The sequence below is a fragment of the Grampus griseus genome, assembly GCF_964374135.1.
Source record: "Grampus griseus genome assembly, chromosome: 2".
NCBI classification, from domain to species: Eukaryota; Metazoa; Chordata; class Mammalia; order Artiodactyla; family Delphinidae; genus Grampus; species Grampus griseus.
Genome location: NC_139018.1, coordinates 91,810,988 through 91,837,882, shown reverse-complemented (window position 1 = coordinate 91,837,882; position 26,895 = coordinate 91,810,988). Strand labels below are relative to the sequence as shown.

The window sequence follows — 26,895 nt, the reverse complement described above, 5'->3', positions numbered from 1 at the left end:
TTCAGTGGGTTGTCTTTTCACTTTCTTGATAGCATCCTTTGAAGCACAAAAGTCTTTAATTTTATAAAGTCCAACTTATGTATATTTTCTTTGGTTGCTTGTGCTTTTGGTATCTAAGAAACCATTTTCTAATCCAGGGTTCTGAAGATTTATACCTATGTTATCTTATAAGAGTTTTATCTCTTACATTAAGTCTTGAGATCCATTTTGAATTAATTTTTGCATATGATATGAGATAGGGTTCTAACTTCATTCTTTTGTATGTGGATAGCCAGTTGTTTCATACCATTTGTTGAAAAGACTCTTCTCCATTAAATTGTTTTGGCACCCTTGTTGAAAATCTATTGACTGTGAATGTGAGGGTTTATTTCTGGACTCTCAGTTTTATTCCAGTGATCTATATGTCCTTAAGCTAGTACCACACTGCCTATAGATTGCTATACCTTTGTAGTAACTTTTGAAATTGGAAAGTGTGGGTCTTCCAACTTTGTTTTTCTTTTTCAAGATTTCTTTGGCTAATCTGGGTCTCTTGCCTTTCCCTATGAATTTTAGGATCAATTTGTCAATTTCTGCAAAGAAACCAGCTGAACTTTTGTTAGGGGTTGCAGGGAATCTATAGAACAATATTGTGTTCTGATCCCTGAACACAGGATGTTTTTCCATTTATTTAGGTCTTCTTTTATTTCTTTCAGTGTACCAGTCATCTACTTTTATAATTTTGTGGCTTTCAGTGTACTAGTCATATGTCTTTGTTAAATTACTCCAAAGTATTTTATTCTCTTGCCTATTCTTTTTGCTGGATTGTTTTCTTAATTTTATTTTCAGGAGGTTCACTGCTAGTGTGTAGAAATACAGTTGATTTTGTATATTGATCTTGTATCCTGCCACATTGCTGAACTTGTTAATTAGTTCAAATAGTTTTTTAGTGGATTCCTTAGGATCTTTTATATTCAAGATCATGTCATCTGAAAATAGAGATAGTTTTACTTCTTTCTTTCCAATCTGGATGCCTTTCACTTCTTTTTCTTGACTAATTGCTCTAGCTAGAATCTCTAGTACAATGTTGAATAGAAGTGGCAAGAGCAGACATCCTTGTCTTGCTCCTGATTTTACAAGGAAGTATTCAGTCATTCTCCATTAAGCATGAATTCTGGCTGTTAGTTTTTCATAGATATAGGTTCTTTAGATTTTTTTCATCAAAATTTTGTTTGTGAAACTTATGTTGTAAAATGTAGCTGTAGCTCATTCATTTATATATGTAAATATATGTGTGTGTGTGTGTGTGTAACTTTATTTGTATGAATATTCCACAGTTTATTTTCCATCCTACTGTCCATAGAGTCTTAATGTTATTTCCTGGTACAATGTGCATACATTTCTGTTGGGTATATAATATGAAGTGAAATTGCTTGTAGTACTTGTGTTTCAACTTTAATAGGTAATGCCAAGCTGTTTTCTAAAGTAGTTGTGCCGGGCTTCCCTGGTGGCGCAGTGGTTGAGAGTCCGCCTGCCAATGCAGGGGACACGGGTTCGTGCCCTGGTCTGGGAAGATCCCACATACCGCGGAGCGGCTGGGCCCATGAGCCATGGCCGCTGAGCCTGCGCGTCCGGAGCCTGTGCTCTGCAACGGGAGAGGCCACAACAGTGAGGGGCCTGCGTACCGCAAAAAAAATAATAATAAATAATAATAATAAAGTAGTTGTGCCAGTTTACATCCCCACCAGAAGTGTATGAAAGTTTTAATTGCTCTGTCTTCTTGCTGTTACTTGTTATTGTCAGTCTTTTAGTTTTAGCCACTTAATGTGTAGTGATATTTTATTGTGGTCTTTATTTGCATTCTCCCAGATTATGAATGAGATTGCACTCCATTAAAAAATATGCCTATTTTGTTTATTGGTGGCTTGCATGTGTGGTGTGTGTGTGTGTGTGTGTGTGTGTGTGTGTGTGTGAAGAAGGACTTGTTCATGTCTCTCCTCAGTTTTTACATGATTTTTTGTGTGTGCATGTGTTCTGTTGATTTATAGGCGTTTTTGTTGAAAACTGTTCTAGATAAGAACTCTTTGATGTTATGTGTGTTGCAGATATCTCCTCTCACTCACTTCTTCTCTTTCTTCCCTCTGGCTTGCCTTTTTAACCTTTTAATGTGTCCCTTGATGAATGGAAGTTTTTAAACTTTAGTCAAATTTATCCATCTTCATGGTTAGTGCTTTTATAGTCCCTTTAAGAAACCTTTCCTTAACTTCAGGATCATGAAGCTATTCTCTTATGCTGCCTTCTAAAAGCTTTATTGCTTTGCCTTATACTTTAGTTTTACCATCTATCTGGAATTGCTGTTCTTATTAGGGTTTTTCTGATTATTCTTGCTCGTTTACACTTCCAAATGAACTTTATATTTTACTTGTTCTGTTCTAGGAAAAAAATCCTGATAATATTTTTACTAAGATCATCTTAAGTATATAAACCCAGGGAGAATTGATATCTTTATGATGTTGAATTTACTTAAGAATATAACATGTCTTTTCATTTGCTTAAATCTGTTTTTGTCTTTCAAGTGTGTTTTGAAGTTTTTCACATTTAGGTTTTGCACAATTCTTGTTAAATTGATGCCTCGGTATTTTATTTTGCAATAGTGAATGGCATGTTCTTTTCCATTATTTCTTCTGAGTATTGTTTGTATATATTATTTCTATATTGTGTGTTATAACCTGTTGCCTTCTAATTCTCTTATTGTTTGTAATAGTTTTTCCATTAGATTATAAGTTTTTTAGATATAATTATATCATCTGCTAATGGAGATAATTTTACCTCTTCCTTTCCACTTATGCTCCAAATTGCTTTTCTTTTTATGTTTATATCAGAGTTCCTACAATTTATTTTATTTAAATAGCAATAGCAATAGTATAAATGTTCTTTTCCAAAGTGGTCGTACCATTTTGCATTCCCAGAAGCAAAGTCTGAGAGTTTCAGTTCTGTGCCATTGTTAAATCTTGATAGCCAATCTTTTAAAATTTGAGCACTTCTAGTTTGTGTGTAGTGGTATCTCATTGTGGTTTTAACTTGTATTTCCCTAATGACTAATAAAGTTAAACATCTTTTGATATGCCTTGCTTTCCTTTTTTCTTGTTGTGCTTAATTATTATTTGTATATGTTGTTTGGTCTTCATATATTTCAGGATACAAGCCCTTTGTCTCATATGTGTTGTGAATATTTTCCTCCACTCTCTGGTTTATCTTATCATTTTCTTAATGGTATCTTTTGAAGAGCAAAAATTTAAGTTTTTATGAATTCAGATTTATCAATTGTCTCATTTATAGTTCACAGTTTTTGTGTATTGTAACTCAATGTTACAAAAATTTTCTGTTATGATTTTAGAAATTCCATAGTTTTAGCTCTTATATTTCCATTTATGATCCATTATGAGTTAATTTTTTAGTATAGTGTGAGGGAAGGATTGATGTTTATTTTTTTCATTCCAGTATCCAATTGATCTAATCCCATTTGTCAGAAAAGCTTTTCTTTCCCAGTTGAGTTGCCTTGGTATCTTTGTTGATAATCAGTTGACCGTATGTTTGTGGGTCTATTTCTGTATTCTCCATTCTGTTCCAGTGATCTTTTTGGTGATAACAGTCTTGATACTGTAGCTTTATAGTTTTGAAGTGGGTTGAACACATCCTTCAACTTTGTTGTTTTCCAAATTGAAACTATTCTAAGTTCTTTGCATTTCAAAATAAATTTTATGGTTAGCTTGTCAACGTCTACAAAAAATGTCCTCTGGAATTTTAATTTGAAGTGTGTTGAATCTATAGATCAATTTTGGGAGAATTGACATCTTAAGATATTGCTATTTGTCAATTATATCTTGAAAAAGCTGGGGGAATTAAAGAAATTGAGTTTTCCAGTTTCTGAACATGCATGCTATACTTCTCTATTTAGACCTTCTTCAGTTTCTCTCAGTAATGTTTAGTAGTTTTCAGTGTAGAGATCCCTTCGGTGGATATCATTTCCCTTTAGCTGAAGAAACTCCTCCGGCATTTCTTCCAGAGCATGTCTGTTGGCAACAAATTCTTAGTTTCCTTATATGAAAATGCCCTTATATTTGCTGATTATAGAATTCTGGGTCAACTGTTCTTTTATTTCAGTGCTTTAAAGATATGCTCTTCCACCATCTCTGGCCTCATTGGTTTCTGAAGAGAAATCTATTGTTATTTGAGTCATTGTTTCTGTATGTAATAAGTAGTTTTTCTCCTGCTGTTTTCAAAAAAGATTTTTTTCTTTTTTTTTTTCAGTTTTAAGCAGTTTGATTACAATGTGTCTAAGTGTGTTTTTCTTTTAGTTTATTTCATTTGGGGTTCACTGAGCTTCTTGAAAATGTAAATTTATTATGTCTTTTACCAAATTTGTGAAAATGTTGACCATTATTTCTTCAAATATTTTTTCTGCCTCCTCTTTCTCCTCTCCTTCTCGTTCTCCAATTATACATAATGTTAAATCTTTTTATATTGTCCCACAGTTCCCTGAGACACTGTCCATTTTTTTTTCTGTTTTCACGTTAGATGATTGCTGTTGAACTATTTTCAAGTCCACTCATTCTTTCCCCTGTCATTTCTACTCCATTGAGCCTGTCCAGTGAGGTTTTTTTTTTTTTTTAACTTTTAGGTACTGTATTTTTCAATGATAAAATTTCCATTTGGTTCTTCTAAAGTTTTTATTTCTGTTGAGAATTCCTATCTTTTCATTCATTTCAAATATGTTTCCTTTACTCGTAAAGCATAGCTATTAGCTGCTTTAAATTTTTAAAACTCTTTGTGATAGTTCCAGCATTTGTGCTTTCCATGTTAGTTTTATGTTGAGTAATTTTAGATTGTATAGTAGACATTGTGATTTTTATGTTGTATAGAAATTTGCATAGGTGTTTCAAATCTTAGTTCATTTTTCCAAGCCTTTGCCACATTGGTTTGAATCTGTTCTGTGTATGCACCTCTCAAGGGTTAGTCAGTGTGCGATTTGTGTGTGTGGTTCAGATTTCAGTTAAATTTCCAAATCTTTGCTGGTTTGAGGGTCTGTTCTATGCATGCATAGTTTAGGGCTTACACTGAGGCTGTTTATACACAGAATCCACTATTCCTTTCTCTGGTCCTCCCCTCCCCAGGAATCTTCCTGCACTCTCTCTTTATCATTGGTTTTAGCAATGTGATGTTGATGTAGTTTATGGTGGTTTTCTTCATGTTTTTTGTGCTTGAGGTTTATTGAGCTTCTAGGCTTAATGGGGTTTTAATTTTCAGGTAGTAGAAAAATTTTAGTTGTTATTTTTTGAAATATTTTTTCTGTCTCCTCCCCACTTTTCTTCTGGGACTTAACTATAGTTAGGTTAGAAAACTTAATATGCTCTGTGTACTTCTGGTCTTCTTTCTCTCTGTGTTTAAATTTGCTGTGTCTTTATGTCTGTGGATCTTTACTTCTGCCATATTAAATATGCTGTTAATCTCATTCAGTATGTATATTTTTTCAGATGTTTTAATTTGTTGTCTCTAAGTCCAATCTGGGGCATAAAGTCTACTATTTCTCTCCTCATTGTTTTCATGTTTTTTTCTCTACCTTCTTGAACGTATGGAATATACTTAATTGTACTACCTGTGTCATTCGGGTCAGTTTCTCCTGGTTATGATTGGTATTTCCTTTCCTTCTTTATTTGCATGCTTGGTAAATTTTGATTGGTTGCTGGACATTTTGAATTTTATGCTTTAGATTTTGGACTTTATTTAAAAAAATATTGTTATCCTTTTTCTGTGACACACTTAAGTGATCTGGAATTCATTTGATCCTTTCAAGACTTCTTTGTAGGCTTTGTTAGATCAGATTTAGAGCAGCCTTTAATCTGGGGCTAATTTGCCCTTATTACTAAGGCACTATTTGATGCTCTGTGAATTAGGAAGTCTTTCCACTATGGTTCATTTTCCTGTGGTTTTTTCCCCTGGTCTTGAGGTAACTTTCTCACTTGTATCCACAGATCTCCAGAGCTCTCTTTCTGTGTAGCTACCTCTCCCACAGTATTTCTCTCCTCAGATTCTAGCCATTTTGGTTTCCCCATACTGAATTCTGCAACTCGGTGAGATTGCTGGACTCTGGGTTTCTTCTTTCTGTGCTACAGGCTGGAAATTCTCCAGGCAGAAAGCTGTAGCAATTATAGGGCTTACCTTGTTCGTTTTCCTTTTTTCAGGGATCACTCTGATGTGCTGCATGTTGTCTAATGTTTGCACCATTTCATATATTTTATTTGGTTTTCTAGTCTTTTTAAGACAGGAAGATAAATCCGTTCCTTTTAATCCATTATGGCGAGGAACAGAAATACTCCTTCCAATTTTTGAATGTATTGACAAACTAAAGTGGGGATTAAATTAGCATGGCATTTATTTTTGTTATTTTTTCTTTTCAGTTGCTCAGATATCCACCTAGACTTGTGTTTTAGTAGAAGAGATACAGGAATTGTTGGTTAGGATGACTAGTGTTTTACTCTTCATTTCATCCTTTATTGTCACTTTGTTTCTCTTGGAGTAATGAAGGACATGTATACATAGCATGCAATTTACCAAAAATAAAAATGCATGTCATACTGAAGTTTGTATGATTGAACTTTCAGTGAGGCAGCAGGACTAAGCTTAAGAAGGGTCTTCCTGTGAATGAACTTATTTCTGTATATGGGGATGTGTCAAAGGCAATATCCTGTGTATGACAAAACTTAAAATTGTTTTTGAAATACCAGTATATAGTTGTATGGGTTACAAAACATGGTTACCACTGCAGCTAGTTGCTTTTAAGGAATAGCCGTGCTTGATTTGTTACTTGATTTAACCTTAGATATGACAATTTTTCCGTTAGTGTTGTACAGCAGGAAGACCCAGCTGAAGAGCTTTCCAAAGATGAGGTCATTCTGAAGCTGAAAGCAGAGGTGCAGCGTTTGCTGGGTAGCAACTCCGTGAAGCGTCATCTGGTGTCTCAGTTACAAAACGATCTCAAAGACTGTCATAAGAAAATCGAAGATCTCCAAGTGGAGAAGGATGAAAAAAGCATCGAGGTAGAGTTTATAAAATTTACAAAGTTTATAAAATGCCGTTTTTCAAGACTAAATAAAGAAAACGCTTACAGTTTTCACATTTAAATTAAACTTTTGTCTTTCAGGGATTCATTTGACTTTTTTTTTTTTTTAAGGCAGAATGTTTTCTTTCTTTCTTTATTTTACAAATGACTTTTATTTTATTTTTGGTCGCACCACGCAGCCTGTGGGATCTGAGTTCCCCTACCAGGGATCGCATCTGCGACCCCTGCAGTGGTAGCTCGGAGTCCTAACCACCGGACCGCCAGGGGATTCCCCGTTTGACTTTTTTTATAAGTAAAGTTTAAAGAAAGAAATGCCACTTAAAGGAATATACTTTCTGGTTACTCTTGGCACCTAGTAAATGAGATGCCAATTAGGTAAAATTCCTTAACCACAAATCCAAGGAAGCATTCTACATAACCAAGGTGTCTGCATTTCCTCAAGATTGGCTTGTACCAACAGTGCTTTAAAATCTAGTTAAATTCTCCACAGTTAAGATCTCTAGCATTTTGTCTGAGATTTCTCTGGCCCCTGTTCTTAAAATAATAGTCATTCTATATTAAAAAAAATTAATTCTATGGAGGTGGTGTTACAGGTGGGAAAGGTATGGAATCAGGTATGTCAGAGTCCTTGAAATCCACCTTTATATCCTTCAGTTAGCATCCTTGTTTTACAGATGAGGAAAATGAAGCTGGAGGAATTTGTGACCCTTCTGAGGTGAGAGTCAGTCTTTGGGCAAATTGAAACTAAAATACTGGACTAATTAATAGGTCAAGGTTATTTCTCCAAGATCGTGCTGTCAGAGATCTTTAGGGTTGCCCTCCTTCAACAGCTGCCTTTTTCACCCTTCCCTATTTCTAAATCCCAACTCATTTCTATTCCCAGTAGAAAGTAATACATGAAAGACCTAGAAACAAAGAGGAAAGGGAAGGTGAAAAATGAATGTAGGTAGTATATTCCTTTTTCTCCTGGATGGAAATGATATCTTACTTCCCACTTTGGTACTGTTTTATCTCCTGATCCTTAAACTAGGAGTTGTATTCATTAAAACAGCCCTATTAAAGCAAAGTGTGCAAGATATTCTGTGGTGTTTATTATTATGGAATTTTAATCGTGCTAGTTTGCTTTCCAGAAATAATAGTGTGTTTTCACTGTGAAAGCCCTGCCCGGTTCGGTTCTTTCTTCTGAGTAACTACATTTGATGAGCACATTGATTTCATTGTTAATAACCAAATGAGAAATGGGAGAATGTGCTTTCCCCCAGCACACTTAACATCTTGAAATCAAGCTGTTTTAGCTTTTTCCATATGTTTCTTATAAAGGATGGGAATGAAAACTTGCATTAGATTAGAGTTGATCAGTTTAATAAGCATTTTGGTGAGAGTGTGCTAAGAGTAGGAACCTGATTTTGAGTCTGAACCTTAGCTTAGGTATCTTGGTGCTTTCTTTGTTCTATATTGAAATCACTAGTGGTGTTTGCTGTACAGATACACTTTCACATGTGTGGCAATTGCTGGTGGCTATTCCTTGTGTTGTTTTTAGCCTTTCCCTTTGCCTCCATACTCTATAAGCTGTTTCATCAGTGGAGTGAAGGGAACTGTCTCATCTTTGAATACTCTTTTTGCCCAGCTAGCCTTTTGCCATAGTGATTTCTCAGCAGTCTGCATTTGGGTTTTCTTAAAGGGTGCCTTCAGCACTTGCTGGTTATGGTGGTTCTGCGTCACCTTACTATATAGGAACCTCTTGGGAGTATTGTCTTGATAATTCTCTACGTGTTTTCTCAGTAGATATTTGCTGAATTACTACACATATTGACCCACTTCCTAGATGGGGAAGAGGGAGAGGAAGTGGTAATTTAATCAACAGGTGGTCTTGAAATAAGCACTCAAGTTCACAGTCATCTAATTAGCAAATGGCCACCATCAAACTTGACCTTTGCCTACTGTTTCCCACATCTTTTCTAATGGAGCTTTCTATTTAGTCTGTAAAGTCGGAAAGCAGGGTTGGGGGTGTATGTGGAGGAAAAGCAAATCCTTCAGTTAAAACTTTTTTTTTTTTTTTAAGCTACTCTGTGCAAGGTCTTGTGGGATTCAGTGATGAAAGAAACAATGGCCATTCCATGAAGGAACTTAGAATCTAGAACCTCACTATCCAATGGAAATATAATGATGCCACATATGTAACTTAAAATATCTAGTAGTCCCATTAAAATAGGTGAAATTGATTTTAATAATATATTTTATTTAACCTAGTATATACAAAATATTATCTTCTCAGTATGTGATCAGTATAAAATTATTAATGAGGTGGTTTATATATTTTATGCGTGTGCTAAGTCCTTGAAATCTGGCACATATTTTCTCCTTATCGCACATTTCTATTTGGACAAGTCACATTTCAAGTACCCAACAACCATGTGTGCTTAATGGCTACCACAGTCAGTACTACAGATCTGTAAGGAGATGGACATGTTATAACTTTGTGTAATAAGAATTATGCTAATTACAAAGTGCTGTTGAGAAGGAATAACTAACTGGGCTTGGGCGTGGGGCTGAGGTGGTAAGGTAGCCCTAGTGAAGTCTGTGAGGAGGGAACATTTGACCTCTGTCCTGAAGGATAAATCCAGGCGGGAAGGTGGAAAGGGATATTTCGGCCTTGAGCAGAAGTATGTAAAAAGCTGGAGCAAATAAGCTAGAAGTTTATATTTTATAAACTCAGTCTTTCTGAAATCTTTAATGAGGTGAAAATCATTCAGTGTCTCAATACCGATTTTTAGAAGAATGATCATGGCTAGCATCAAGTCCCGAGCTTAATGAAATGATGTTGAACTTCTGTGCTTGCTACAGGGATGTTAAGAGAAAAAACACATTAGTTTAAACTTCCCTGGATGCCTTTTTAAAGAGAACTAGGCCATCAAAATCCTAAAGCCTTTCTATGTGTTAAGAAGGGCAGCAAAAATATTTACCATGTAATCTTATTTGGCATGATTCTTTCATAAATGTTTTAAAGGTATTGATGTATTTATTGCTTTATACATACCTTATAGTACATTTTATATCTGTTTCTATCCATCTTATATAAAACAATTTAAAGTTATTACAGAGAGTCCGTTTTTTTGCTTTCATGTCATGTGACTATTCATAGTAGTGCTGTTTTATGACATTTCCAGGATAATATGTGGTGAAAGTGAGGAGTCTGCCCATATATAGCACTATAAGAGTGATTGGGGGTGGATCAAATACTATGCTGTTCATTCCAGTTGAACAACTGGGCCGTTAAGGCAGAATGTGGCAAAGGCCTTAGGAAAACCAGACTGGCTTACTATCAGTCAGGGACCACATCTACACTGAATTTTTTGTAAGCTTAAGAAATAAAACACAGAGGCTTTTCTGTGTCTGATACTTCATAGAGATCCGTTACCTTACCACAAGCTGTGGTTAAAGCCATACTCTAATTCCAAGGGACTTGATAGTTCAGTATCCAACTCAGAAGGGTCCTGGCTAGAATTTTTTGAGACATAGAAATTAGGAAGATAGTATGAGAGCTGGTATATTACATTTCTTGTTTTCTTGAAGATAATGTCTTCAGTATACCAGCTTTGGAGAGAGGTTTTATTGCTGCGTTCAAATTGTCCTTCTCTTTTGAAAGATCTTTGTAAGAGTTCTGTGCTAACAAGTACTGCAAGTACCAAGTCCCTGTGTGCCTGCAGTGTGAAAAAATGTCAAAATTGAGTGTAATAGCTAGCCATGAAGATTGTTTTTTCAGTGTATCAGTATGATGTTACTTTCATTCTTAGTAATAGAAACTCACCAGTGGGGAAGGAAGCACAAATGAATATTGTAAACTCTAAAAAGTAGAGGCTAAGTTAAAAAAAAAAAAATGAAAGCCATTCTAATGAGTCAGTAAAATCCTTTAAAGTCTCATTAATACCCCCAAGTCTGGAGCAAAGCTAACAGGGTAGGTATTCTTAGCTCCTCTCTCTTCTGACTGGGGCAGGAGCAGTGGCTTCTAGGAAATGATGGCAGGTGAACCGGGGAAAGTGCAACTTCCTTCTCTGAAGGAAGTGAAGACTGAATTGGAAGACTGAGCCAAAGGCTTCTGTCACCCCATGTAGGAATGAGATACACATACCTCCCTTTCCCCCAATGAGTAGAGTGAACCTTGGTACAGAATATTTTTTAAACATTGAAGAAGAGAGCTCAGAGTTCAGGTAAATATAAAACCAACAGGTCAAATAGAGTAGATATTAAAAAAAAATCTTTGACCTCTTCAGTGAACAAGGAACCTATAAAAATGGATAAAACAATTAGATGGTAAGAGGAAAATGCAAAGTTATATATATGGAAAGATGAAAAACAAATGAACAATGAAGGCATGTAAGAGGTTCCACAAATGCAAATGAAAAAATTGTTGGAGACCCTTTTCCCCATCAAACACAATAATCATTCAAAGACAGTCACAGCCATTGGAGGTAAAGAGAGCTGGACAGACTCTTGCACCACCTGACAGGATACATTTGTATGAACTTTCTGGAAACAATTTACCAAAGTCTATCATCATTGTGTACCTATTGAATAAAATGTATGAGTTAACACTGATTAAATACAGAAATAGAATAGATGCTAAACCTAGTGGGGGAGAGTATGATGAGAAATAGAATGTTTGCATAGTCTCAAATATCTCCCCATAAGATATTAATACTTACTATTAATTGCAAAACAGTAACTTTACAATGGAGATGCCTGCAGACAGAACCTTCGACCTTCATCAGCTGATCATCACCAGTGATGAGACATATTGATGTCATATGTCTCCTAAAAACACACACACATCACTTCTGTGGCATTCATGCCCAAAATGCATAACGTGAATTTAATAACGAAGTAACATCCGTAAAACTAAATGATTAGCATAGGTACGCTTCAAAAATATTATGGTTTCGAAAGACAAAGACTGAAGAACTGTCCTAGATCAGAGGAGACTAATGAGACGTGACAACTGCAGGCAGCGTGAAATTGTAGACTGTATCCTGAACCAGGAAAATGATGTTAGAGGAAAACTGGAAAATTTTGTATAAGGTCTATGGATTGGGTAATAGTATTGCATCCTAGTTAATTTCCTGGTTTTGATAATTGTACCGTGGTTATATTGGGGGACAGTAATAAAAGGTATATGGAAATTATTTGTACTGTTTTTGCAATTTCTTTGTAAGTATGAAATTATTACAAAACTAGTGCTTACAATTTTTTATAAACCTGAAAAACTTCTGACTTCTTTTCAACATTTAGACTAAAACAGATACCTCAGAAAAACCAACTAATCAAGTATGGCCTGACTCTTCCGATATGATTGTCAAAGATGATATTCTGCGACTTAAAAGTGAAATTCAGGTTTTACAGCAACAAAATCAGGTGATTAAAAAACTTTCCTCTATTTTGTGAGAATTCTCATGACCTCATTCAAAGGACTTTTCAAAAATACAGAGGCAATATGAGTTAGTGGACAAGTATATTAGCAGGTGATTAAGGATTCCAGTTATTTCCTTTTACTGCTGGTCATGGGGTAGTATTTTCATCGGAAGGTAAGTTAGTATAATTTCAGTTTTCTGGAATTCCTCTAATTGTCTAGGAATTCAGTATTTCTCTAATAGCATGGCTAATAGAGGTATTCTTTCCTCCTTAGGCAGCCCTTGACCGGAAAGTAAAACCATGCTTATTTATATGGTTGGGAAGATTATCATATTCTAAGATTTATCATAAAGCATCAGTTAACCAATACTTCTCTGGTTGAATGTTTTCATACATTTCAAAATAAATACAGAATTTTAACCTTTACTCCTATCAGAAAGCTACTTGACAAATAAATGAATCTACACTCTTACAAGGCATGAAGAGACTTTTATAGAATTATGAAAATGATATTATGTCAAATAATGTTATAGGGAAAGAGATAAAGCACAGAGGATATCAGAAAATGAGATTAGACTAGTCAATAAAGATGATGGGTATTTCCTCTAAATACTTTATTCTTTTGTATTTAGGAGCTTAAAGAAACTGAAGAAAATCTGAGAAATACGAATCAAGACTTATGCAATCAAATGAGACAAATGGTACAAGATTTTGACCGTGATAAACAAGAAGCTGTGGATAGGTGAGGTCTAGACAGAGACCTGATGTCTGTCTTCTGGGCTCTCCTTCCCTTCTCTCTCCTGATAACGCCCCCCAAGAAAAGATTCGAGAGAAATGATGGTGTGAACCCTCCCTATTGAGATCATAAATTGGAGAAGATGAATCCCTGGCTTCTCAAATTAGAATTTGGAACACATTTTCCATAGAAATAATGTTATGTAGTAAGTTGAGTTCTACAGAACACATCCAAACTATAGTTCATTGAAATAGTAGAGCTTAATGGCTTAACTATTTTTTATAAGGAAGAAACCTGTGGGAGGAAATATGTCTTCTAAATAGGAAATCATGAACTTTGAAACAGACTTTTGGAACATAACTTACGTGTGAGTTGGTTACTTTAGTATTTGTGTTTAATATAGATAACTTGGAATTTTGGAACCACACCCTCTATTTTTTCAATTAGTTTTTTTATAAACAGAAGTTCTCAACACAGACTATTATACTCTGTTTGAAGGACTGGGGCATTTCTCACATCCAGGTTTCTAATTTTTCTATAGAAACATTTGAAGAAAGAAAATTTTGAAGATTCTCATAAGATCATCTATTGAAAGCTAATTATTACCACTTTGGGTTGGGGAGGACCAATCTGATCTTAACTGTACTTGGCGCTAGAAGGAGGGCGTGGGAAGGAAGGGAGGGAAACCGGTTGTCTCGGTGTTTCTGGCAGTGCTGGCCCTGCCTTAGTTCCGCTGTCTGCTGTCTGTTTCTAGGTGTGAGAGGACTTACCAGCAACACCATGAAGCCATGAAAGCCCAAATACGTGAAAGCCTGTTAGCAAAGCATGCTTTGGAGAAGCGGCAGCTCTTTGAGGTTTATGAGGGAGCTCGCTTGCAACTAAGGTGAGAATGAAAGAGTTTAGCTGCCCCTGAAGCTGTAGAGACAACATTCTCTTATTCCATTGTTTAGAGGAAAATTGTCTGTTCCGCAGCCTTATATTTAGTTGCTGGTTTTGTGTGTCCAAGGTCTGACTTAGATAAGGTGAATAAGGAGATGGCGGCCGTGCAGGAATGTTACCTGGAAGTGTGCAGAGAGAAAGATAATCTGGAAGCAACTCTCAGGAAGACCATGGAAAAGGAGCAACAGGCTCAAGAGAAGAAGGTACAGGACAAGTCTGTGCTGTGTTCACTTCATTTCATTTCTCACTGAAACCAGTACACTCACTCTCCTGTGAAACAGGGAAGCCTTCTGTAGAAGTCTTTACGTTTGGCTGTTTCACACTAATTCAGCTCACAAAGTACAGTAAATATTGAAATGATTATTAAAGCCCTAGCAGAAAATGGCATACCCATAGGAGAAAGTGATTCGTCCTTGTAGATTTATTCTAAGAGGCAAAAGAGCGTTCTAAAAATAAGCAAGGTGGGACTTCCCTGGTGGCGCAGTGGTTGAGAGTCCGCCTGCTGATGCAGGGAACGCGGGTTCGTGCCCCGGTCCGGGAAGATCCCACATGCCGCGGAGCGGCTGGGCCCATGAGCCGTGGCCGCTGAGCCTGCGTGTCCGGAGCCCGTGCTCCGCAACGGGAGAGGCCACAGCAGTGAGAGGCCCGCGTACCGCAAAAAAACAAAACAAAACAAAACAACAACAACAAGGTGGACCCGAGTACTTTGAGTCTGAAACCCAGGGATCCTCGTTTTGCATGTTTGTTTGCTGCCCAAGTGATTCTATACAGTCCTGTGTGCGCTGCATGGACGTTTTCCTCTGACCCATTTCTGTCAGGACTTAAGCGTCCTTTTATTCTGGGGAAAAGGGCAGGAGTTTGAACTTGGGTCTCATGATAGGGAAGGTGGGGTTGTGGAGCTGTGGAGAGGAAGGTCGGTGTGAGTGTGACCTCTTTCCAGAGAGTTCTCATCGTCCCGGGAAGCTGGAGGGCCTGCAGTATCCTCTCTACTCCTGCCTGAATCTTCCAGGTTGCCCTCGGTGAGTGTCCAGGAGTGAAATCACACATAAACAGTTGCCCCTCCTATCTTCTTCCTTGTCCTGGCTCAAGCCTCATCCAGACACACGTCTGCCTCTCCCTTCCCCTTGGGACCAGCCTGCAGACCACAATTTGAAAGCCACCTGCATAAAGATTAGACAACATTTTTAAAGGCTCTAGTAAATGTTCTATATACAGAGGTTTCTGAGTAAGTTATAGTGAAGCTGACTGTTGCTACCACAGACTTAAAGAGCAGTGAGGAATCCAGGTCACTTAACATTTTGATTATTTTTGAATAGATTAATATGGTAGAAAAACATGCCATGTATACATACCATCTAGTGGAAAAAGAGCTAAGGGGAGCTGTTTTAGTTAGTGCCGGCAGTATGAAAGTTAGAAGGGATCTTAAATTACCTAGAAATTAAAGACTTAGCTCAGTAATGTTTAAAAAAATTAAAATAGGGAGAAGATCTAATGTGATTCTTTTCTTTCTTTCTTTAAATATATAAATTGGCAAGAACATAAGAGCAGTTCTCTCAAAGAGGTCATTCTTTTCAGGAATATATTTCCTGGTACTTTTAAAAGAATCAATTTGGCTGTAAAATTGAATCTCACGTAATTGGTCAGTTGCAGTTAATAGCTGCTACTGACTGATACTTTGGCTCATGAATGCTTGTGCACTGGGGCAAGAAGGAAAGTTAAAACTGCTATTTGGCCCTCTTCCAAAAACACTTACTGGTTAAATTTTTTTTTTTTAATTTTTAAATTGCCATACAGTAAAATTGACTCTTTTTCATTTGATGTCCAGTTTTATAAATTTTTAACCCATGTATGGATTGAAACAGAATAGTTTCATCACCCTAAAAAACTCCCTTGTGCCATCCCCTTGTAGTTATACCCATCCCCCCACTTAAAGGGCCAGTGTACTTAAAGCGTTAAAAATTTAATTTCTTCCTTCTCTGGGAATTCTTTAGTTTTTTATTTAGATTTATACAAGCTCTTTATATAGCTTAATAGTCTTCATAAGCCCATTCAACTCGAGCAAGCTAGGGAACTGTTAGGGTAGTCCTTCTCTGCAAGACATAAGCCATTTTCCCTGCAGTTGATCTTCAGGTCCGGAGCTTTGGATACAGACTGTATAAGACAGGCAATGCCGAGAGTCCCTGGTTGTATTTTCCTGTTTCATATGTGCTCTTTTCTGAAACACTTGTTGAGACAGGCTGCAGGTTAAGTACAAGTTCAATTCCAAGTTGTAAAGATTTTAACACAGAGACTTTCCTCACATGTTAACCTGGCTTGTTCGGAGAAGGGGGAATAAAGTCATAAACACAGGACCCTTCAAACTGGGTAGTAATCAGTAGAGGCTGTGAATCTGTAGACAAAGCAAAGATGATCGATATTCCTATTCATAATGCCATTCCTACACACACTAAGGCTCATTTATACAATTGTCATCACGGTCAGTCAGTCCTTAGAAGTTAGAGTTTTTTGACTGTCTGAGGCATGCAAAACAAGTTTAAACATTTTAAAACTATCCAAATATTTCCTTCCCTCGTGTGATAAAAACTTTTTGAATTAGATATTCCTGTAGTATGTTCAAATGGTGGATTCCTATGACCAATAAATTTATTGCTTTTCTTCTGTAAAGAGCAGGAAGCAAAGTTTTCCTCACTGTGGTGGATTGCAAAAATGGCCACATATTCTTCCTATCCCTGAATGTGTGTCTCCTTGCAATGTGGCTTTGTAGCTATTCTCAGTTACAGATAGTCTGTTTCTCATCCGTTGAATCTGACCTTGGCCAAATGACTGACTTTGGCTAATGGGATATTAGTTAACATTATGTAAAAAGACACTTAGAAGGCTTTTACACATTGGTCCTTGTAAGCGTGATACTCTTAGGAACCCTTTGACCAAGCACTATGTGAAGGATCAGGGATAACCTGCTAGATGATGACACGTGTGACCAAGTCACTGCATCATCCTGGCAGACATTGAACTAACCACCAGACATATGAGTGTCACCATCTTAGACCATTGTAGCCTCAGTTGTCTGCAGAAATCAGCTGAGTGGACTCAGACCAGAACCACTGCCCAGCTGATCCACAGAATCATGAGAAATAATAGGTGTTCGTTGTTCTGAGTCTCTGTATGGTCTGGTTTACTATCTAGTTAAGCTAACTAATATACTCACAAACATACAAACACACGGAAAATTGGTAGCAGTTTTCTTCTTCGGGTCAAACGGAAATGCAGATACATATGGAAACAACTCCTAAAGGATAGACATACACAGATAAGACAGTTTGGGGATTACTTCTACAGTCAAACAAAAATAATAATAGTGATATATGATGTTTGATGTGACAGTGGACAACTTTCTCAGCCATGTGGATGAGCCTGTCCTATAATCTTAGTACAACTGCACTCCACATGACCTGACTGAAGAAATGGGTCCCTCAGTCACCGGAGGTTTTCCAAAATCATGCAACACTGAACAAACACGGATTTTGTCTTCTTGGCATGTGCCAGTGGTGGAGAAGACTCAGAGAGCAATTAAGACAGAAATAATCCAGGTCAGCTATGAACTGGAAAAAAATCCAGACAACCAGATAGTCAGGAATCAGAAATAATGCCAAAGAGACACAGAGCAAAAGCTCGGTTGCCATGTAGCATTAGTTATGTGAGGTATACTTCCTTGGTGTTGTAGTTTGTGGGCTTCACTGTGTTTCTTCTCATAGCATCTTGGTAGGACCTCCAGAAAACCATTTCTAAAATTTTTCAAACAGAAACTCTCATAGATAATGTTGATCCCTGAGTAGAGGTTTATTAGAGATTTCAGATCAACTGGGTTCCTAGAATAAATAGGGAATATTATATGAATAGTTCAGATTGTTAAATTTTAACTGACACTTGAATGTTCTTATTTGATAATGCTTCAGCTAGTTTTGTTAAAAAAATTTTATACCAGTCTGGGTTTTATTGAAGGATGCATAGCTTTTAGAATAGAACAGTAATTTTTGGCCTATCTCTGAATACAGGTTTTTCAGAAATATAAATTTTTCTGGGCTGTGATACATTATGCATCTCATTATGGGTGAGGTGTAAACATAAATGTCAGTTTCACCTTTAAAAATAGTATTTGGTCCTGTGGGAATGTATTTATTGTATTAGATGCCTTTTCATTTAATACAACCATCTGTAAATTTTTTGTCCAAATATTTGAGATGTAGGCAGGTTTTTACAAGACAGTTTATTCAACTGATTGAGTAAGCATATAGGAAGATCACTTGTCTCTGTTGCTGTTGTCTATTACATGCATATAACTATTATTTCATAAGTTTGACTTAGAGAATATTAGTGTCATATATTTATTTGAATTTTGTTTAAAGAGACAGCTATTGGAGGAAAGAGAAGAGTATGTAAGGAAACTTCAGGTGGAACTTGAAGAAAAGTACCAAGATACCCTTATGATGGAAAAGGACAAGTGGCTGAAAGAACAAGAAAATGATATTAAACAGCAGTTTGAAAATGAAGTGATGTTAGCCAAAGCACACTGGGTTAAGGAACAGAAAGAGGTGTGGGTTAAAATTTCTTTCTAGGGCTTCCCTGGTGGCGCAGTGGTTGAGAGTCTGCCTGCCGATGCAGGGGACACGGGTTCGTGCCCCGGTCTGGGAGGATCCCACATGCCGCGGAGCAGCTGGGCCCGTGAGCCATGGCTGCTGAGCCTGCGCGTCCGGAGCCTGTGCTCCGCAACAGGAGAGGCCACAACAGTGAGAGGCCCGTGTACTGCAGAAAAAAAAAAAAAATTTCTTTCTAGTCATCATGTTTAAAAAAATGTATTAACTGTTGAGAGACAGCTCTTCTTGAACTGACATTATTTTTAATTGCCAGGTACATACATAATCACTCATTTTACTTCTCAGAATTGGGCTATTAGCAGCTTACTCACACCCGTTTTATTTTTTAAAACTTCCTACCTCTTGACTCTTCAGCCCAATTCGGGATATAATGTTTTTTTTTAAGAATTAAAAAATTTTTTAATTTATTTTATTTTTGGTTGCGTTGAGCCTTCGTTGCTACATGCTGGCTTTCTCTAGTTGTGTCGGACGGGGGCTACTCTTCATTACGGTGCGTGGGCTTCTCATTGCAGTGGCTTCTCTTGTTGTGGAGCAGGTGGATTCTTAACCACTGGGCCACCAGGGTAGTCCCTATAATGGGTTTTGAGGAGGACTTTTTCTGATTCCTCAAAAATGAAACCGTGATCAAATTTCATATTGTGAAATGATTCTGATAACTCTAGACCAATATAATTAACAAATAATTAACGTACACTCTAAATTTAGAGTGGATCGGAAGAAAGAAGTAATGACTGGGTAGGCTTAGAAGCACAAAACTTTACTTCTATTTCCTAAGTAGCAAGTGAGATTAGAAAATGCTCATAGTTTCCAAGAAAATTAAGAACCAAATTACGATCTTAAAAACCTAGTTGAAAGTGCAATAAGTTCTCAAACTAGGTTCTTCTGACCCCAAGATTGCTATTAATCGGGGTTGGAGCTATCTCAGGATGGAATCATACACCATTGTCCTGTCTTTTGACCTCCCTACTACTCATCTCCTATCCTCTCCCCCAAATCTCATCAATCTAGTGCTGGCACCTGAAATTCTTTTACTAGTCATTTTTTAACATAAAAGTATATATTATGGAATATATCTAGCCAAATATCTATAAAAAAATATGAATGGGGCTTCCCTGGTGGTGCAGTGGTTAAGAATCTGCCTGCCAATGCAGGGGACACAGGTTTGAGCCCTGGTCCGGGAAGATCCCACATGCCGTGGAGCAACTAAGCCTATGTGCCACAACTACTGAGTGTGCTCTAGAGCCTGTGAGCCACAACTACTGAGCCTGCGAGCCACAACTACTGAGCCCGTGTGCCACAACTACTGAAGCCCACACACCTAGAGCCCATGCTCCGCAACAAGAGAAGCCACTGCAACGAGAAGCCCGTGCACCGCAACGAAGAGTAGCCCCCACCCACCACAACTAGAGAAAGTCTGTGTGCAGCAACGAAGACCCAACGCAGCCAAAAATAAACTTATTTTTAGAAAATATGGATGACGCAAAACAAATCCCCTATTTTTACATTGCTGCAAATTGTTTTTTAGTTGGATTTGCTAACCAGTTATTTACCAGGGGAGTGAGAGAGACAGCTAATGTTTTTGTGTTTTGTCAGGAAAGCATAAAGCATAGAGCAAAAAAGGCCACACAAGATGACCTTTTTCAGAGAAGCAATACAGCCAGGGGCTGTGGTAGCCAGGGAAGCTGTCTGAGAACTCTGGATACCCAAGAGGTGGGAAACAGGAAAAGGGAAAAGCAAATTTTGCTATTTCACAGTTTTGCCCAGTACTAATTATGTTTGGGTCCATCCCACTACACTGTTGAAAGTAGAATCACTAAGGCATCCTTCCAGTAATGCCCTCCTCTTTTTTTTTTCTTTCTGGTACGCGGGCCTCTCACTGTGGTGGCCTCTCCCGTTGCGGAGCACAGGCTCCGGACGCGCAGGCTCAGTGGCCATGGCTCACGGGCCCAGCCGCTCCGCGGAATGTGGGATCTTCCCGGACCGGGGCACGAACCCGTGTCCCCTGCATCGGCAAGTGGACTCTCAACCACTGGGCCACCAGGGAAGCCCATGCCCTCCTCTTGAACGCAGCTGACTGAGTACAATTTCATATCATAAGAAACAAGATTCTAATGTGTCCAAATAAGTAAAAATGTTTTTTAGATTGTTCAATTTTAGTTTCATTAATTATGCTTACCCAGTGCCTGCTTTGTGGAAAGCCTGGTATTGATGGAAAATCACATATTAATAGTAGAAGTTTTCTTTGTTGTTGTTTTTTTTTTATCATGCGATGATTGTAGTGGCCATGTCAAAGCTTCCAGAAGGTCGCATCTTGAGAGCAAGATAGCCTGACCTTACACAATATACTTAACTCTTCCATGTGATTTATGTCCCATAGATAAGGTCAAAGAGTAACTTTCAGGATTTCCTTGAATATATTCTCATTGACTAAATTTCTAAACCTCACATAATAACTACAACAATGTCTAGATGGTTTTCAAACACTGCTGTGGTTGCTTTTTTGGCTAGCTATTCTAGTTTTTGCTTATTTGAATATTTTTCTTTTCATACGATTTTTCTTCTGAAAACAGATCAAACAAGAACTTATTCAGCAGCTTGAAAAGGAGTGGCAGTCTAAGCTGGATCAAACTATAAAGGCTATGAAAAAGAAGACCTCAGATTGTTGCAGCCAAACTGACCAAGAAACTGCCATTGACGTTATTTCCAAGAAAGAGATGGCAATCATGATAGAAGAGCAGAAGCGAAAGATCCAGCAAAATTTAGAGCAGGAGAAGGAAATAGCCATCAAGGGGGGCTTGAAGCAACTTGAGGTTGAATCGGAACTCAAATATTGTGAAAATATTGCCAAACAGGTAAAAGGCAGGTTTCCTATAGTAAAATTATTGGAACTGCCTGCCTATGGATGAAAACCCGTAAAGTGCTACCATTGAACTTGTTCATAACTTTATACTTAAACGTTTTGTATACCCCAGGGTAGGATAACAATCTTACGTTGTTGCCAAATTTGTCATTATATTTCTGTCACAAAGCTGTCGCCTCTCAGTTTTTCTGTATGTTCTTTCAGTTTACAAAATGTTTGCTCCTCTGAGGTCCGTCTAAACATTAAGATGCCTGAGGTTAACAATGATGGTTTTACGTCTGAATGAAGCACAGTTTAATTATGAATCTTTCTTATCTAACTTTATAGTAAATATTCCACTAAGGTAGTTATAGATAAGTAAGCTTAAAGTGAATAAGGTATATAACAGTATCTTGTGTTGAGACTTGAGAGTTGAATCTGCAGGCATTCCCCTGCAAATGGGACTTTGTCTATAAATCCCAACCCCTGTACAACCAGATCACCCTCAGAATTCATCAAGTCTTACATTTTTGCCAGAACTAAAGCATCAACCTCACTTTATGGTCGCAAATTCATTCTTGACAGCAAGAAAATTTGCCAGGTGTAAGGCTCTAAACTATAATACGTTACTTGGTTCCAAGAAAGGTCATCCAGAGAAAAGTATAGCTCTGTGTTAACAGAATAACGATGAGTTATTTGATTTATCAATATTATCTATTACAGTGATTCTTGGATTTTTTGTTCTCAGGATGTCTTTACGCTTTTAAAAATTGAAGACTCGGAAGAGCTTTTTCTGTGTTGGTTTATGTCTATTTACTGTATTGGAAAAATACCTAAGAAATTTAAAAAAGAAGAATCCTCGCTCATACTTGCCATTGGCTATCAGAGAAGAGACATATCATACAGCATGTAGCCTCTGAAGAAGTGCACTATTTACACATGAAAGAATGGGAGTAAAAAAAAGACAAATAAGGTCCAAAGTTTTGAAAATAGTTTTGACCTCACAGACCATCTGACAGGGTTTCTAGCCCTCAGAGGTCCCTGGACCTTAATATAATATTATTTATTGTATACTTTTTATTTTAGATCTTTTACTTATTATAAAGTCTTAAGATAATGCCTGAAGTACAGTTTTAAAAAAACATACTCTGCTTTTGATAAATACTTGAAATTCTACCTATTTGTTAAATTGTTATACATGGTTTTACAAGGAATCCTTAAAGTTTGGAAGCATAGGCAAATATAGTAATTGTATCAAGGACATTTTCAATCAGTTAAAAAATAATTTTCTCAACAGAGTTAAGAAAATGTTCTATAGGCAAAGAGACATGTTCTTAGGGGTGCTGCTTAGGTATTTATACAATCACAGATCTTGTGAAGAAAAACAAATAGCATGATATAGTAGAAAGGAAATGTTCATAATAACTTCTAAAGGAATGTAAATTTCTATAGGAGCTTTATCTTTTCCCCATATTTTTAACTTCCTGGAATTTACCTATAAATGTATTTAGTATTTTAGTGAGAAATTCAGCCCCTTAGATCAACTCTGCTTTGGTGTGTGTGTACGGCTATATGTACGTTGTGTATCTGGATATTTCAAACAAGGAAATAAGGAAAGTTTATTTAATAAATGATCTGTGGTCACCCTGTAACAGATGTACAACCAGATCACCCTCAGAATTCATCAAGTCTTACATTTTTGCCAGAACTGAACTATCAACCTCACTTGATAGTCACAAATTCATTCTTGACAGAAGAAAATTTGCCAAGTGTAGGGCTCTAAACTACAATATGTTGGTGCATGCTTGCCTGTGTGCGTGTGTTTATATGTCGGGCACGAGGTCTGAGGAGGTGGTGGGTATACTGATTGGACAGCGGCTGACACCAAGCAGCCTTTCTGCATGTCTTCTTCTTTTTCCCCAAGATAAATAGGAGTTTGTTGGAAATGGCAATTGGTACTTTGTATAAAGCTTTCTAATAATAGTAGTGGCCATCAAACATGTATAGATTTCTAATTCCTGCTTTGCCTTTTGCAGTGGACAGTATGGGACATTTAGAACCCCTACTGTTTGGGGTAAGGTGGGGTGCTTGAAGTCAGTTTAACTACTGTAGTGCAATACAATGTAAATGCACATGAAATCATAGTGGTTACCTGCACATGGGATCTTTCTGAAATTTTATACATTCCTTTACCTCTCTTCTGCAATTGCTCTCCTGCAGGTAGAAACAGCTGTGCAAAATGCTCGTCATCGGTGGCTGGAAGAGCTGCCGGAGCTTGCAGAGTATAAAGCCCTTCTAAGGGCAGAACAGAAAAAGTGGGAGGAGCTACAAGAACAGTCTGTGGCCAAACGGGTAAGAGCTCTCCTGGAAAGAAGCTTCAGGAGGGCCTCATCTCAGTCCCGGGAACTCCTACCTGCTCACAGCACTGTGGGAGGATTAAACGCGATAATGCATACTAAGCATAGGGCCTGATTAGTGGGATCTGTTCTCATCATCATCAAGTTGTGGAAGGGGAGAGAATGTGTTTCAGGGTTGTGAAACTCTCATAATCTGGAGCATAACCTTACCCATGGAATGAAATCCCTATTTATCTTGTGGTATCTTTAGGAGAAACTGAGAGAGCAATTAGCTATACAGTATCCTTTCACATGCATGACTACTGTTTTCTGTGCTGTGTCAGTAGTCTTATAATATACTCCCCTTGATAAATAACAAGCTCTCCTTTCCAGAGATGTCATGTCCCTTGACTGGAAACATCAGATATTTTAACCATTTGTAGCCTCACAACTTAATTTATTAGTGTAAACCGGTTCTAATCAAAATGCCAATAAACTGAACATGGTTTTGAAGTTTGGCACAATAATTCTGAAATTTATTTGGAAAACTGAAAGGACTAGAAATTTTTCTAAATGTTCTGGAAAAGAAATAGTAGTCCAGCCCTAACACTTAATAGAATATGTTGGAAAGCAGCAATTCAGACAGTGTTGAGTCACAAAAATAGAATTCTTTTTCATTCAGTACTATACAGACTTGAGATAGGCCCAACTATGACTAAAAGCTTAATAAATTGTTTCAAACAAGGAAATGAGGAATTTTCCATAATAAATCATCTTATGATAGCATTTTAGAAAAATTGTTTTCCCACCCCCTACACCACAACAAACTCTAGGTTGATTCAGAAGACAAACATTTTTAAATGAGAGTATAGAAAAATTAAAAGAAATGGAATATTTCAGATTTGCATCATAATAACTCAGTTGTGAGGCAACAGGCAAGGCACAGTAGCCAAGATAGGTAAATGGGGTAAAATATGTACAAACATTTAAAACATTTGTTTTTGTAATAAAAAACAAGTGAAGGGGATAATAAAAATAAGGAAAGTAAATGAATCAAACAGAAACGTTAATACTAATATATGATTAAAAAAAATACAAATTTATAAGAGAATCTGTGGGTGAGTACACTGAAGATATGAATAGATAGTCTTCATGAGAGTCCAAATAGCAAACTTAAGGTGATATTTTATGCCATATGTTTATATCTTCTCTTCTTAATTGTAATGCACAAAATATATTGCAGTATCAAGCATATGCTACTCTTCTGTTGTCACAACCATTTTAGAAAATAATGTGCGTAACAGACATTGTAAATGAGTCATATGTTGCATTCATAATCTTATTCCACAAGTTACTTAAGGAAATAAATTCAGCATAAGTAAAAAGCTAATATTTTTCTCAACTTATGTGGTAGTTCATGGGTAGTTCATGTAATGGTTCATTACAATATTCTCTGTACTTTTAGTACGTTGAAATATTTCAAAAGGAAATTTAAGAGGGAGACAGAAAGAGGAAATAATATGATGGTATGCATATGTGTCTTAGAGCTCAGAAGTTAAGAATAATAAAGTTGATTTTTCCTTAAGAACACAGAAGGTCTGAATATATGTGAATGCAGAAATACAGAAACGAGAGGACGGTGTGTTGCTTCTCAAACTTTAGCAGGCATGAGAATCACCTGGAGGGTTTGTTAGAGCACATTCCTGGGCTTTGCTCCTGGAGATGCTGATTTGTTGGGTCTGGAGTAAGTCCCGAGAATTAGACTTTGTAACTGACTCCTGGGTGATGTGGTAACTGCTGGTCTTTGGACCACACTTGGGTGTGAGTAGCAGTGTTCTAGATAATTATTCAGCCACAAAACTTAGTGTTTTGTGCAAATGCTTCCTCCAAGCCAAATGAGATGAGCAAGAGCCAGTTTCAAAGCATTTGCTGGAGAGTTCTTATAAGATTAGAGTGATCCATCAAGATCTGTGGAAATTTAAAGCCAGTTTCCAGAGTCCAGAAGTCGGCAAGTTGGTTCAGTGGTTCCCAAACTTTGCTGCACATTGGAAAAATGTGAGGATCTTTAAAAAAATACTTTTGCCTGGCTCCCGCCTCAAGGCTTTATGTTTCAATTGGTACAGGGTGTGACCTGGGCTTAGGGATTTTTGTTTTGTTTTGTTTGCGGTACGCGGGCCTCTCACTGTTGTGACCTCTCCCGTTGCGGGGCACAGGCTCCGGACGCGCAGGCTCAGCGGCCATGGCTCACGGGCCTAGCCGCTCCGCGGCGTGTTGGATCCTCCCGGACCGGGGCACGAACCCGTGTCCCCTGCATCGGCAGGCGGACTCTCAACCACTGCACCACCAGGGAAGCCCTGGGCTTAGGGATTTTAAAAGCTCCTCAGGTGATTCTAATGTGTAGCAACATCAGGAAACACTAAATCAATTAATGCTGTCAAATTCTCCTTGTAAAATTTTATGTGAGAAGTTGTACACTTTTGGTGAGCTTTGGGCGGGTCATGCAAATTCCCTGGGATCTGACACCTCCACCCAGGTTACCTGTTAATAATTTCCAGACATCCATTGTGACACGACCTGATTTCCTTTTTGGGAAAGGAAACATGTTTCAAACATGTTTCACATCATTACTGAATTATTCTGCTGGTAGCAAAATAATTTTTCTGTGAATTCCTTTGTAAAGCTCATCTTAGATAGTGGGTTCCTTTAGTAAACTTAAAGTATGATTCAAAATTTTTGATTTATATCCAACTATTCAGGAACACATTTTATTGAATAAAGGTATGTAACATGTGTCTAGGTATCCATATAGTTGAAGATGTTCGCTATAATTATATAATAGCTGAGAATTAAGGACGCAGACGCCTTGTCTCAACAGCCAGAGCGTATAT

The 26,895-nt window shown here is 37.4% G+C and overlaps 1 protein-coding gene across 1 annotated transcript in view; it reads left to right on the top strand.

The window, feature by feature from the left end:
• CEP152 (centrosomal protein 152) overlaps positions 1-26,895 on the top strand; it is a gene marked incomplete at its 3' end in the record, with an annotated part of 95,217 nt that overhangs the window by 44,407 nt on the left and 23,915 nt on the right. Inside the window, exons 13-19 of the mRNA XM_082649031.1 lie at positions 6,878-7,073; positions 12,383-12,505; positions 13,135-13,244; positions 13,993-14,121; positions 14,245-14,380; positions 21,403-21,684; positions 23,892-24,023. Coding sequence (XP_082505157.1) covers positions 6,878-7,073; positions 12,383-12,505; positions 13,135-13,244; positions 13,993-14,121; positions 14,245-14,380; positions 21,403-21,684; positions 23,892-24,023 — 1,108 coding nt within the window. The remainder of the gene's footprint in view (positions 1-6,877; positions 7,074-12,382; positions 12,506-13,134; positions 13,245-13,992; positions 14,122-14,244; positions 14,381-21,402; positions 21,685-23,891; positions 24,024-26,895) is intronic.